The sequence below is a fragment of the Atractosteus spatula genome, chromosome 10 (genome assembly GCF_055471065.1).
Source record: "Atractosteus spatula isolate fAtrSpa1 chromosome 10, fAtrSpa1.hap1, whole genome shotgun sequence".
Classification (NCBI taxonomy): Eukaryota; Metazoa; Chordata; class Actinopteri; order Semionotiformes; family Lepisosteidae; genus Atractosteus; species Atractosteus spatula.
In genome coordinates this window covers 9435255-9449733 of record NC_142715.1, presented here as the reverse complement: position 1 = coordinate 9449733, position 14479 = coordinate 9435255, and the positions used below count along the sequence as shown (strand labels likewise).

Here is a 14479-nt window from a genome sequence, read left to right as displayed (position 1 = left end):
TGGAACTCGGTCATGCTGAAACGAACCTGTAACGTGTGCAGCAGTGCTCTCAGGGTCTGAACAAAGTAGTAAAGTGCACTCAAGAGCTCTGTAGTGATTAGACACTCATATTGTTTAGGCAGATCTGTTTCAGGCTCCCATAAATCCACACAAAGGCTGACTGCATTGATTCATTGCTAAAGAGGACTCTACTCCACTGCAGGCAGGTGCACCAGAGGTGACCGACTCCAGCTTCCAGGTTCCAAGATGTAATGAGGTGGCTGAGCTCTAGTGGAACAGGCAAAGTCACTCAAGTACAGTGTGTCCTAGACAGCCATGAATGATGAAATAAAAAGATGACAAAGTTTTAATCAGTATCCAAAATCTGTAGAGTAGATATCTTGAAACCTAATATTTGATTTTTTTCTGAAGCTTGCAGGCATTCAGGCTTCTAGATTCTTTTGACATTCAGTGTCAATGGTTACAGAATTTAGAAGTTACACCTCAGCACCTGAAATGGAGGGCAGGGCAGCACAGTGGGCGCAGAGGTTAGCACTGCTGCTCTGAGCCACTGTGACCTTGAACTGGATAAAAGGGAGCTGAAATTGATGCGATGACCTGGAAGTGATTAAAGTGCTATTCGATGGGTGTGCTCTTTCTCCTCCTGGTCGTCAAACACAGCGAATCTGCAATGCTTACTCTGGAAACTACTTGGCGTGCTCCCTCCAGGGGTCACTGGCCACCTCCCAGTCTCCCAGCCGCCCTCCGCAGGAAAAGCACTGCATGTGATCCTTAACACCTGCAGCTGCAGAATGAACAGCAAAATCAAGAGCACGCGTGACTTCTTCCAAGGTCTTGTATATAATTATATATTGTATTTTTTTATTGAAATGTTTTTTTTAATGATAGGGAAAATATTTTCAGTCCTTAAACACTTTTTTTTACTTCTTAAATTTAGTCATTAGTCTATTTTTTCTTCCACTAACAATAACCCCCCACCACCACCAAAAGAAAAGCTTGAGCCCAAAATCTCAAATGAGCAAGGATAGATCTAAAAGCTTCATCTCAATGGAATTTGCTTTTAATGTGTTCTTTTCACACATACATTGATGAATACAGACTTTGGCATAGCAAATATATTATCTTGAGTGCAGTGCACAGAAAACCAGAGCTGTTCAGTACAGCTGATGACTTGTACAGCACAGCAAGAGATGAACAAGATTCCAATTTCAGTGGAAAGGATTTGCTACACTCCTACAGGCCATCTGTCATTTATGAACAGACACACCAGGTGGAGATCAGTTAATGAGCTGATCACTGCTGCCATTAGAACACATTCTCACATGCAGTGGATTACTGGTGTAGTATCCCCTCACGAGGCACCAGTCAATCTAGGGGTTTGGGCATTTACTGGGACAATTGTTAATTGTGGCAGTAAATCACAAAATGATTCTTTTAATGGCATTAGAATCCAACCATGCGGGATAACTCAAACAACACACACACACAGGTACTAATACACGAGAATACATTTATTAATACATAAAATGTGCATATAAACATACAGTGGTGTGAAAAAGTGTTTGCGCCCTTCTTGATTTCTTATTTTTTTGCATGTTTGTCACACTGAAATGTTTCAGATCATCAAACAAATTGAAATATTAGACAAAGATAACACAAGTAAACACAAAATGCAGTTTTTAAATTAAGGTTTTTATTATTAAGGGAAAAAAAATCCAAACCTACATGGCCCTGTGTGAAAAAGTGATTCCCCCCTAAACCTAATAACTGGTTGAGCCACCCTTAGCAGCAACAACTGCAATCAAGCGTTTGCGATAACTGGCAATGAGTCTTTTACAGCGCTGTGGAGGAATTTTGGCCCACTCATCTTTGCAGAATTGTTGTAATTCAGCCACATTGGAGGGTTTTCGAGCCTTAACCACTTTTTTAAGGTCATGCCACAACATCTCAATCGGATTCAGGTCAGGACTTTGACTAGGCCACTCCAAAGTCTTCATTTTGTTTTTCTTAAGCCATTCAGAGGTGGACTTGCTGGTGTGTTTTGGATCATTGTCCTGCTGCAGAACCCAAATGCGCTTCAGCTTGAGGTCATGAACAGATGGCCGGACATTCTCCTTCAGGATTTTTTGGTAGACAGCAGAATTCATGGTTCCATTTACCACAGCAAGTCTTCCAGGTCCTGAAGCAGCAAAACAGCCCCGGACCATCACACTACCACCACCATATTTTACTGTTGGTATCATGTTCCTTTTCTGAAATGCTGTGTTACTTTTATGCAGATGTAATGGGACACACACCTTCCAAAAAGTTCAACTTTTGTCTCAGCAGTCCACAGAGTATTTTCCCAAAAGTCTTGGGGATCATCAAGATGTTTTCTGGCAAAACTGAGACGAGCCTTTATGTTCTTTTTGCTCAGCAGTGGTTTTCGTCTTGGAACTCTGCCATGCAGGCCATTTTTGCCCAGTCTCTTTCTTATGGTGGAGTCATGAACAGTGACCTTAACTGAGGCAAGTGAAGCCTGCAGTTCTTTGGATGTTGTTGTGGGGTTTTTTCTGACCTCTTGGATGAGTCATCGCTGCACTCTTAGGGTCATTTTGGTCGGCCGGCCACTCCTGGGAAGGTTCACCACTGTTCCATGTTTTCGCCATTTGTGGATAATGGCTCTCACTGTGGTTCGCTGGAGTCCCAAAGCTTTAGATATGGCTTTATAACCTTTTCCAGACTGATAAATCTCAATTACTCTGTTTCTCATTTGTTCCTGAATTTCTTTGGATCGCAGCATGATGTCTAGCTTTTGAGGATCTTTTGGTCTACTTCACTTTGTCAGGCAGGTCCTATTTAAGTGATTTCTTGATTGAGAACAGGTGTGGCAGTAATCAGGCCTGGGCGTGGCTAGAGAAATTGAACTCAGCTTTCCAAAGATGTGATAAACCGCAGTTGATTTATGTTTTAACAGGGGGGGGGCAATCACTTTTTCACACAGGGCCATGTAGGTTTGGATTTTTTTTCCCCTTAATAATAAAAACCTTCATTTAAAAACTGCATTTTGTGTGTGCTTGTGTTATCTTTGTCAAATATTTCAATTTGTTTGATGATCTGAAACATTTCAGTGTGACAAACGCAAAAAAATAAGAAATCAGGAAGGGGGCAAACACTTTTTCACACCACTGTATATATAAAAGTGCTTGTTCAACTTCATCTCCCCCCATAACGGACAGATATTTCCAGAGGACAGAGAGCAAGTTAAAAAGAATTCACAGAGATCAAAGAGGAAAGCTAGCTGTATTTTTTTGTTTTGTTTATATTAACATCTGTCGCGCCTCCCGATAATAAAGGCATACTCGAATGTACTTGATTATATAGGTTTAATCTGGTTTATCTTACTAAACAGTAATAAAAGATCATTTTATGATGTGATATTTTGACTGTCAAAACGATTGCACATAAAGGAATAACAGGACGGGCTTGCAGAGAACACAAATACTTTTTAAAATACTAGTTGTGCCGATTCGATTCACACTGGAAATGGCAAATTGTCTGTTTATGAGCTGTGCGTCAAAATACTAATGTGACGCTCCAAGCGTTGCAATATAGTGTCCAGTCAGTGTGTCTGTATGAGCCCCTCTATCTCTCTCTGTGCAGTGTTAATGTACTGGAGTGTCCAGTCAGTGTGTCTGTATGAACCCCTCTCTCTCTCAGTGCAGTGTTAATGTACTGGAGTGTCCAGTCAGTGTGTCTGTATGAACCCCTCTCTCTCTCAGTGCAGTGTTAATGTACTGGAGTGTCCAGTCAGTGTGTCTGTATGAACCCCTCTCTCTCTCAGTGCAGTGTTAATGTACTGGAGTATCCAGTCAGTGTGTCTGTATTAACCCCCCTCTCTCTCAGTGCAGTGTTGATGTACTGGAGTGTCCAGTCAGTTTGTGTGTATGAACCCCTCTCTCTCTCAGTGCAGTGTTAATGTACTGGAGTGTCCAGTCAGTGTGTCTGTATTAACCCCTCTCTCTCTCAGTGCAATGTTAATGTACTGAAGTGTCCAGTCAGTGTGTCTGTATTAACCCCTCTCTCTCTCAGTGCAGTGTTAATGTACTGGAGTGTCCAGTCAGTGTGTCTGTATGAACCCCTCTCTCTCTCAGTGCAGTGTTAATGTACTGGAGTGTCCAGTCAGTGTGTCTGTATGAACCCCTCTCTCTCTCAGTGCAGTGTTAATGTACTGGAGTGTCCAGTCAGTGTGTCTGTATGAACCCCTCTCTCTCAGTGTAGTGTTAATGTACTGGAGTGTCCAGTCAGTCAGTGTGTCTGTATGAACCCCTCTCTCTCTCTCTCTCAGTGCAGTGTTAATGTACTGGAGTGTCCAGTCAGTGTGTCTGTATTAACCCCCCTCTCTCTCTCAGTGCAGTGTTAATGTACTGGAGTGTCTAGTCAGTGTGTCTGTATGAACCCCCCTCTCTCTCTCAGTGCAGTGTTAATGTACTGGAGTGTCCAGTCAGTGTGTCTGTATGAACCCCTCTCTCTCTCAGTGCAGTGTTAATGTACTGGAGTGTCCAGTCAGTGTGTCTGTATGAACCCCTCTCTCTCTCAGTGCAGTGTTAATGTACTGGAGTGTGCAGTCAGTCAGTGTGTCTGTATATAGTATATAGTATATAGTAATGACAAACACAAACACAAACTAATTACATGAACACACTAATATTAAACTCAAAACCACATTTCGATTCAAATATAAGTTTTAAAATTTACAACTTCTATATTCGCACGAAAATATTATTAATGTAGCACAAACGCTACTTTCTAAAAAAGACAGAAAGAAACTGTTTGTTTTGTCTCATGGTGGTCCTCCTCTCCATCCTAATGAAATGTTTAATATGATCCCTCGAGAAAAAAAAGGAATCAATTTCCGCCTGGAATGATTGATGCCCCATCAAACATTTTGTAATATCTCGGAAGTTTATACAGTAGAATCCTGGTTCTTGACTAAAATTTAAGGTAAACAAGACTAAGGAAAGTCTTGAGTTGAAACTTAATGTCGCACTGGGATTTAAATCACCCGGAACATTTCACTACATTGGGCAGTATGTGCCAGAGAGCGGCATCTGATATTCGATCGATAGCTCAGTTGGTAGAGTGAAAGATTGTAGTGAAAACAGCGGGAAATCATTAGGTTGCTAGTTTGATTCTGGCTCGAAAGAAGGTGCTTTTTGTGTACTTTAATCAAAGAGTTAAAATAGGGAATCTTTTTCACTCAGACGTTGATCAAAAGCTCAGTAAACGACGAAGCAGAGGCTCTTGTTCCGAATTCAGCTCCCGTCTGAATGTCTTGTTTTAGCCAAAATCTGATCTTTGAATTAAGGGACTACTCTGTCTGCTTTGTTATTCAAACGTATATACAAATGTCACGTTATTATTATAGATATAAAGGTGTTCTCTGTTTTCAAAGGATAGGTACTTAATTTTCTTTATGATTTGGTATTGATTTTGTATCGTTGTATTATTAAGTTTGTGCTTTCTGTGTTTTTATCGTATTGTGAACTTCTTTTTTAAACAAATGCTTACAAAGGCAGACACGGCACACATCTGTTTATACCAGCGGTGAATTGTACATTTTTATAACGTTCACGCTACTTTGCACTTTTGGGAGTAAAACAGGTTCGATATAAAGTGGCAAAAATATAAAAGGGGAAAATATCTCCAGACTGCGTGTATGTTGTGACTGTTGTTTTATTTTTTTTAAAAAAATGGCGTACTGTGCACGAAATGTTGCAGAAACACAATCTGATATTTTAATAATTATTATTTTAATAATTTGATAAAATTGAGGCCCCGGATCCAAATCTTCAGTTCTGATTTTTTTTAAGTGATATCTTCCCTTCCTGTTATGGAAGTCATACGATGTGAGCAATTGTTTTTTTCACGTTGCGATTCAAAGAGCCTCAGACGCACTGTCGCACAGTAAACAAACCAGAATAGTGTAATGCTTACGGCCGACAGGTACTGTGTAAGAGCCGGCTTACCAGAGCAGGTGACGTCACCGCCCTTCCCAGTAATAGCAGGACCACAGCCGCTGGGCTGTGGAGAGATCCCTCATTGGCTCACCGGGCGGGGTCCCTGCTAAGTGACGCGGAAGTCCCGGGTTTGAGCCCCCGATGGTGAAGAGCCGACCTAATGTGGCAAGGGCGCCCGCCTGAACCCCCGTTGCGTTACAATAGATTCTGCTGGGAGCTGGACTGAGCTCATTCTCACTTCCTGTGCTGAAAACAGAATCTCTCTTTCCCAGACATCTACTGCTGCCAGATATTGTTCTGCGTCCTACTGCTCCAGCAATTCCTTTGACGAAAGACAGATCACTTGTGCGCTTTTAACCTTCTCGCAGCTACAGGCGAGACTGAAGCTAGAGATGTGAAGGCACCCGCTGGTACACCTTCTCTAACTTTCACAATCGCGACAGACTTCTCTTTGATAAAAAAAAAAGTAGATATAGCCCTGAAAAAAGCATTAGTTTTATCAGTTTTTACATTAATCGATTTTGAATCAAATATGATATTTTTATTGCATTTTACATAATAATAATAATAATAATAATAATTATGATTATTGCTTACACTTATATAGCGCTTTCATGGACACTCCACTCAAAGCGCTTTACAGGTAATGGGGACTCCCCTCAACCACCACCAATGTGCAGCCCCACCTGGATGATGCAACAGCAGCCATAGTGCGCCAGAACACTCACCACACATCAGCTATTAGTGGGGAGGAGAGCAGAGTGATGAAGCCAGTTCAGAGATGGGGATTATTAGGAGGCCATGACTGGTAAGGGTCAATGGGAAATTTGGCCAGGATGCTGGGGTTACACCATTACTCTTTCGAGAGACGACCTGGGATTTTTAATGACCACAGAGTCAGGACCTTGGTTTTACGTCTCAGCCGAAGGACGGCACCTGTTTACAGTTTAGTGTCCCCGTCATTATACTGGGGCATTAGAACCCACACAGACCCGCCCAGCGACAGAAACCAGACGGTACCGTGTGTCGGGCTCGGCTGCGAGCAGGACAATGACGTCACGGGGACAAAGTAGAGAAAATCAAAACGGTTCTATAAAAGACCTGTATCAGCTGTCGGTTCGCAGTCTGGACTCTAAATCCACCGATCCGATTTCAAATCTCTCTAACACCTGAGCTGCGGCTTCTTTCGAGTACTTATTCAAGAGAACATTATGTTAATCATATAGATGAAACGTTGAATATATTCAGGTGGGTAGCTACGTCAGCATTCGTATCTGCAAAGGAACAAGTAATACTGTAGGTTTATTCCATGCTGAAAAGAGAAGAAAGAAAACAAACCTGAAGAAGGTTTCACAGCTGAAACGTTATGTTTTCTCTCTTCTCTTTTCAGCATGGAATAAACCTATTACTTGTTCCTTTAATATATTGTTCGGTTTGACTCAAAATGCTTTACTACTACAAGAGAGAATTATAGTATGGAGGATGAGACAAATTTATGATTTCTTGGAAGAAAATGTTTTTTCTGTGCGTTTGAAATGAATCGAAACTTAAGCGCGACACACAAACCCTTTGTCTTTTTTAAAGATATAATATTTTTAAACAGACAAGTATAGAAAACGTTTTTTTTACTTTTTGCTTATGTTGCTTTTTTAATACGGTACTGTCTGAAGATCAGCTCCTGCTCTGAGCTCAATAGCAATGCAAAACTGTGCTTAACAAAGCTGGCGAGCAGCTGAACTTGTGCTCAGTAGTCAGTACGACGCTGAGGGCTCAGTACTGGCGTTGTTCTAATTAGCACGAACTGCAATGGCTCTGAATCTGACCATTTCTATGGAAGTAGTTCAGGTGGGTAGCTGCGTCAGCATGCGTAGGCTGCAAAGGAACGAGTAATAGGTTTATTCCATGCTGAAAAAAAGAAAGAGAACACAACGTTTCGGCCGTGGAGAAGAAGGCTCCACGGCCGAAACGTTGTGTTCTCTTTCTTCTTTTTTTCAGCATGGAATAAACCTATTACTCGTTCCTTTGCATTTCTATGGAAGCCCGTTTCCGCCAGGAAGTAAAAATAAAAACGCTCTATGGTATCTCAGAATTCCGACTTAGTAACTGAGAATTGTGACTTAAAAACTCAGAATTCCGACTTTATATCTCGTAATTGCGACTTTATATCTCAAATTTGCGACTTCGAAATAACCCATATTTCATTGTATGTCCTTTTGTTATTGTAACGGATTCGGGTTCCAGGGCTTGTGCCTTTGCTGCTCCCACCCTAGTTCGTGCCTCACTGCATTGGCTCGAACCCAGGTCTTGCCAGCTAAACTAAAGAAGACCTTCTTTTTTAAGTAAAAAAGGACATACAATGGAAATATGTAAAAAGTATAAGTTTCAGCTTTTATAATTGTGAATTCTCCTGGATGTGACGTGTCTATTTCTGTATCTTATTTCATATTCTGTCTTCGTTTTTGTATTTCTGGTGTTTAAATAAAAAAAAAATAAAAGCCCACCGTCCACTATTCCATCCATGTACTATGGAAGCCTCACTACCGGAAATGGGATTCCATAAAAATTTGTGTAATTAATTTGATTTTTATCAGGGCACTGTACAAGACAAGTCTTCAGGCCTATAGATCCTATGATCTTGTACGATTCATCATTATAGTGTAATGGAACGGCCGACACAATTTGTAGTTCAGGTGGGTACCTGCGTCAGCATGCGTAGGCTGCAAAGGAACAAGTAATAGGTTTATTCCATGCTGAAAAAAAGAAGAAAGAAAATATGTTTTGGCCGAAACGTACCAGTAAACTTTACATTAACAATACCAGCCAACTATACATTATCATTTCACACCGGTTCTACAGGAATCTACAGCAGAGCCCTGAGTTGACTCCCAGAGTCCCACTGAGCCCATAGAATTCCACATCACCCATCACTCCTGCACACAGTCCGCTGAGAGCGCCTGTCCATAAACTACTGGATTGAGAATGGGATCAAATAATTCCCCATTTTCTTAATTCTACATCAAAGGACTGTTAAAGGTCTATTTGAAGGCATCGATTCGTATTCTTAAACCAGATGAACGCCTGGAATAAGTTAATATTACTTATAAATAGTCATGCTACAATACTCCAGTTGAAGGCACGCTTCTAGCTTTGTGGTACTCTGGTGCATCACGAATTTATGTTTGAATTTCTGTGGATGAACTACTATAGGTGTACCCTCGCTCACTTTCTTTAGCGACAGTCGTTGCTCTTCATCTGAGTGATGTATTTGCTTGTTTTTCAGTTCACTTCCCTGCAAGGAATATTCACCTCAGAGCTCTCTTTCACAGACTGCAGGCGCTATGTTTGTTAACAGGTGTTATAGTGATGACATCTTTCTGTATGATCAGGAGAGGAGCTGCAGGTCCACTGTGTTGTGGCTGCAGTACAATTTTAGCTTATTATAATACTTTTTAAGAGCGACAGATTCTTAAGATCACGAGGTGTTTACGATATTATTTCAGTATTAAGCTGTTACTACATTCGGAACTGTCCCATAGGATTCAGTGTTCCATTAGTTTGGCACTAAACTGCTTAGTCTATTGCAGGAATTGTACTTAGTCCTGTCCTGTAGTGTCCTCTAGAGAGCAGCAGCTGTTTCCTTGGGCTCATTGCAATTGGGAACATTGTGATTACTGAGCAGGGGACTAAAGTCAGCAGACGAGCGCGTTGCAAATCGGTATTAATCTGGCGTACAGAGCTGCATGTTAATCTCTGGATCATCTCCAGTTAATGTGATACTGTTCTTACCTTGCAATTGACCCAATCTGACTACTGGCACCAACACCCCTGTTATTACAAATAAACTTCTTATGTACATACCGTGATACATAAGTTTGGTGGAGAGGTTTGGCAGCCCATATTCAGTCAAAGGTGTGTGTGCAGATCACTGTGATATACAGGCATCAACAAACTGACAAATACAATATTAAATGTTTAACTGATAAAACCCAACCGAACCAAACCTGAATATATTAGTGGTGGAAAGGAGTCTTTTTATATAGCAAAAGGTCTCTGATCCTTTGGTAAGAACGATGGGTATATAACCCATTGTCCTCAATATTAGAAATGAATCCTTGAGCACTGCCGTTGTACCAACGATCCTCAAAAGTGCTGCCATTACCCCCGTCCCATAAAAGCCTAACATTACCCTTTCTTGCATAAACTGTAGAACATGCCTTCACATTTCAGTTGCACCTCAGTAGCACTTTGATCTATTATCACCCTACTCCCCACATCATAACCTTTGCTCTTCTAATTCTGGTCTCCTAACTGTCCCCCAAGCCCCTCTACACTGTATGGGTGACAGGGCCTTCTGCTGTTATGCCCCCAAGCTCTGGAACTCTCTCCCCAAGGATACCAGAGTCACCTTCCCTAAACTCCTTCAAATTCAGACTCAACACCTTGTTCTGTAGAAGAGCCTTTACTGAACTGGTTCTATTCTTTACCCCCCTGCTTCTACTTTTCTTAGTACCGCCATCCATGGTCTTCTCAGTCTATTGGAATTGTTTTATCCTGTGTATTCTAATTGTAATTCTGTCAAGTGCTTTGAGGAGCCACCTTCGGAACCATTATATAAAATAGTTTATTCTAAATCCTTGAAACTTTAATAGGGCACTGCAGTAGGGCTAAGAATTGACAGCCTTAGTGGGCCATCATGATTCGTGCAAATAATAGGTAGTCACAAAGGAAGACTAGGATTCACTTGAAATCCATGACATGGGACACTGAAACAGTGGAGAGGCTTTGTGTAGTAAGCATTCAGTCTCAATCTACACAGTCTGTGCTGCTGGTAGAGGTGGTTGTGAACACCCGTCTTCCGGATCAAGTGCTGGGATCTCCAGTCTCAATCCTAATACTTCTCATGACTGTCCACTACCACTGCTGTGAAACCAACACCCATAAGATAAGACCTCCGAGATTCTAACTGTACCATTATTCACTGATGTTCACGCACCAGTATTGTTCCTCTGCTAAGGAAGGGAAGGCCTACTTTACACCAAGCCCCTGCTGACAATTCCATCCTTGTGTTTCTTTTAGTCAGTTTGTGCAGCCTAGAATAGGACACTAGATCTCACTCTTACTGGGCACTACAGTAGCAACTCACACTCCATAAGCACTACCCCTCTCAGAAATGGGAGAATTTCCAGTATATTGAACACCTCTGTCTCTCCCACAGTAAAAAAAAGTCACACTGCCCTGCCCAAGGAATAGTGCGGCCATCTTCCCCCAGTACAATGCTTTATTACTCCAGCCATTTTCAGTCCTCATTGGCAGCAATATGGGAAGCATTCTTGAAAGGGGAACCCCCACAAATACTTCCCTTGAATTCCTCCACCCCATTCAAACCTATAAACCATAAAGAAACAAGGGCAGACAGAAGGGTCTTTCACAGCTTTATTGAGATGTTGCCATTACAAGGCGAGTGGAGGCAGGAGAGTCACAAGGGCCAGGCTGGAGCCTTCATTCAGGCACCTGGGGAGGAAGAAGGAGAACAATCCAGCTGAACTGCAGGACACCCACCCCTAAAGGAGCTCCTCCTGCCAGACCCTACCTGTCCACTGGCCAACATCTCCGAAGTCCTCTGCTCCCTCCACATCCTCACTGGAGCTCTGAGGGTCTCCCTCCTCATCCTCAGTCCAGTAAGCTCCCACATCCAGAGGACCCCCTACTGGTGCCACAGCCACCCGACTGCTGGTCACCAGGCTCCTGGTACCTGTGGACAAGCAGCACCCAGGAGTGAGGGATCCGCTATACCCAGAGTCCCACAGTGATGCTACTCATCTTAATAGTCCCTTTGTCCAGCATGGGATCATTCCTCAGTTGTCCAAGCATGGTTGTCTCTTGGGCAGAGATGCATCCACAAGGGATAGAGAACCAGACCCACCTTCATTCTGACTGCCAGCACACTTGGACTCACAGCAGGCACAGACCTCATGGTCACCATACAGCTCCTCCCACCTGGAGGAGAGGAGGACAGGTGAGGCCTCCACCTGGCATGTCCCAGAGCACCCTCAGCAGGCTCCTTACAGAAGTACCTCTTCGCCTCCCTGTTGTAGGTGCAGGACTTGGTCCCTGGTGTTGCTTTAGCAGGAGCCACAGCCATGACACAGTGCATGTACAGCTCAGTCACTTCATGCTGCAAGAGGGAAGGTCACAGCATTAAGGGATCAAGGCCAATCGAGGGACAGAGAAGGACCTTCTGCCATCAGTGAAGGCAAGCTGGCAGCTCTTGGCACTACAGCCGCCACAGTCTGGTTCACATCTAGATCATGGATGGAAAAGCAGACAATGGATCAGTAGAGCAAGAAGGCTGAGCAGCCTTTGAAAGCAGTACCTTCCTGGACAGCTTCTTCTGGAAGAGGAAGGCATCAATTGTGAAGCGGAGCATATCCTTCTGCTTGGAGGGGACAAACCTGGACAGGCAGCCATCTGCCTTGCTGTCCACCATGCACCTGGGGACAAGGACAAGGATGAACCCCTGCAGACTCTCAGGGCTCCTGCCCACCTCTCCTCCCAGAAGGGGCCATACCCCAAGTTGTCGATCACAGGGAAACGGGGCTGGGAGTGCTGGTCTGGTTTCTCCGTTACGTAACACGAGTGGATGTACAGCCTCTGCTCCACTGTGGCAAAGTAGGCAGTGGCCTGGAAGTACATGGGCTGACCCAGGAAGTACTCATCCTTAGGAGAGAGCCGGATCCAGCGGGCTGGAGAGAGAGGCAGCATTACACCTGCACACAGCACCCCCTGCAGGCAGGAGGAGCCACTCACTCAAGGAGCTTACAGTTGGTGGTGAGCAGGACAAAGCTGTGCTTGTTCTTCAGGTCCTTGAAGAAGGTCCTTCTCCTGGCCCATGTGGGGACATAGCCAACCTTGTAGGAGTAGTGGAACCTGCAGGACAGAGGGGATGAGGGGCTTCTGGACACTGTCCCAGCGGCTTCTCAGCAGCAGCAGAGCCCTGCCTACCTGTTGTAGGAGCACTTGACTGGCACAGAGAAGGGAATGAAGCGATGCACAGGCGCACTGGAGGAGGGCGGTGCATAGCGGAGAGTGTTGGAGTACACCAGGCGGCCCTGGACAACCTGCAGGGTTACAGAGGAAGGGATATTCCCAGGAAAGGCAATCCTGACACTAGCCCTACAGCTCACATCGATACACTGCCTGTAGATGAAGCCCCGCTTACCGATCGCTCGGTGCCACACTCGTGAAGCCCGTAGATGAAGTAGAAGTAACGGCGTGTGGTTCGGCTGACGCTGCAGTTGCCCAAGGTCACCTCCGATGGCCGACAGCTGAAGCCGAACAGGAGCCGACTGACCCTCACGTACATCCTGCTGGAGTCGCACCACACGGCCACTCCTCGGGTGCCCCCGATGGCCGGGCGAGCCGGCTGCCGCCCTCGCTGGGGAGGAAACAGGACGCTCTTGATGTAGGCGGGTAAGGGCCGGCTGCCGGCTTCGGGCTTCATCTTCTCCTTGTCGAAGTAGGGCGAGTACGCGTCTCTGGACACGGGAAGACGGCGGAAATCGGGAGCCAAGGACTGCGAGTCGTTCTCGCTTGCAGACAGGTCTTCGGAGGGTGCATCTGCCAGGTTCAAGTCCTCCGACTGGGCTGCGTCTTCGAGAGCCGGGAAGTCGGCCTGGAGCGCTAATGCCCGAGAGTCCCAGCCAGCCGGCCCGGCGGAGATCAGTGCGGGGAGCCCGGCCGCTGCGCACAGGCACAGTATAAAGAGAAACGAGCGCATCGCCAAATTAACGTCCCGCTAAATTGCTACAGGGGTAAGATAAGTAAACCACCAAACTGTGTTGAAGCAAGAGAGCATAAAGTGTGAACGCTGTGACTAGGTTTTTATACTGGCAGGACCTGCTTCCACACACCTGGTCACACTACCGCTCAATCAACACAATCAGTTACACACAGAGACCCGGATTGTTCTCAGCGTCTAATTAGAACCTGCTTCCAGTCTGAGGCGGGACTCCGTGAAGCCGCCTGCACACTTTCCCGTGTGTATCTGACCTCAGCGGAGGAGTTCCACGCAATTTCGACAGAATTAAATCACCCACACGTGTAAAATTTGCTCAGATTAATTTATTGTTCAATTAGTTTCTAATTTCCGAGGACAGTGTGTTAAACTCGCTGTCAGACAGAGTACGGAACATGCGACACGTCCGTCCACACTTTCCTTTATCGAGGGGGCTGTTCTATCAACACGTACGGCAATGAAAATAATTTTACTATTTTTCATGTGTAATTGCATGTCATATTAAAATGTGTAATACAAGCATTTCTTTGCTTCCCAGTAAAGAAATACTGATCAGCTTTTGACATGATCTGATAATAATTTGTCTGATTTTCCAGAGATTGCTTTTGCTTCGCAGCACTGAGAACCAATGGAAGCCCGTTTCCGCCAGGGAGTAAAAAAAAAACGCGCTATGGTATCTCAGAAT

At 44.3% G+C, this 14479-nt stretch overlaps 1 protein-coding gene across 1 annotated transcript in view; it reads right to left on the bottom strand.

The window, feature by feature from the left end:
* LOC148824858 (uncharacterized) overlaps positions 1–13776 on the bottom strand; it is a 33785-nt gene extending 20009 nt beyond the window's left edge. Inside the window, exons 1-8 of the mRNA XM_088926303.1 lie at positions 13219–13776; positions 13002–13117; positions 12820–12926; positions 12568–12742; positions 12373–12490; positions 12074–12174; positions 11923–11996; positions 11590–11751 (exon numbers count right to left, since the gene is read on the bottom strand). Coding sequence (XP_088782429.1) covers positions 11590–11751; positions 11923–11996; positions 12074–12174; positions 12373–12490; positions 12568–12742; positions 12820–12926; positions 13002–13117; positions 13219–13776 — 1411 coding nt within the window. The remainder of the gene's footprint in view (positions 1–11589; positions 11752–11922; positions 11997–12073; positions 12175–12372; positions 12491–12567; positions 12743–12819; positions 12927–13001; positions 13118–13218) is intronic.
* Between the last annotated feature and the right edge of the window lie 703 nt (positions 13777–14479).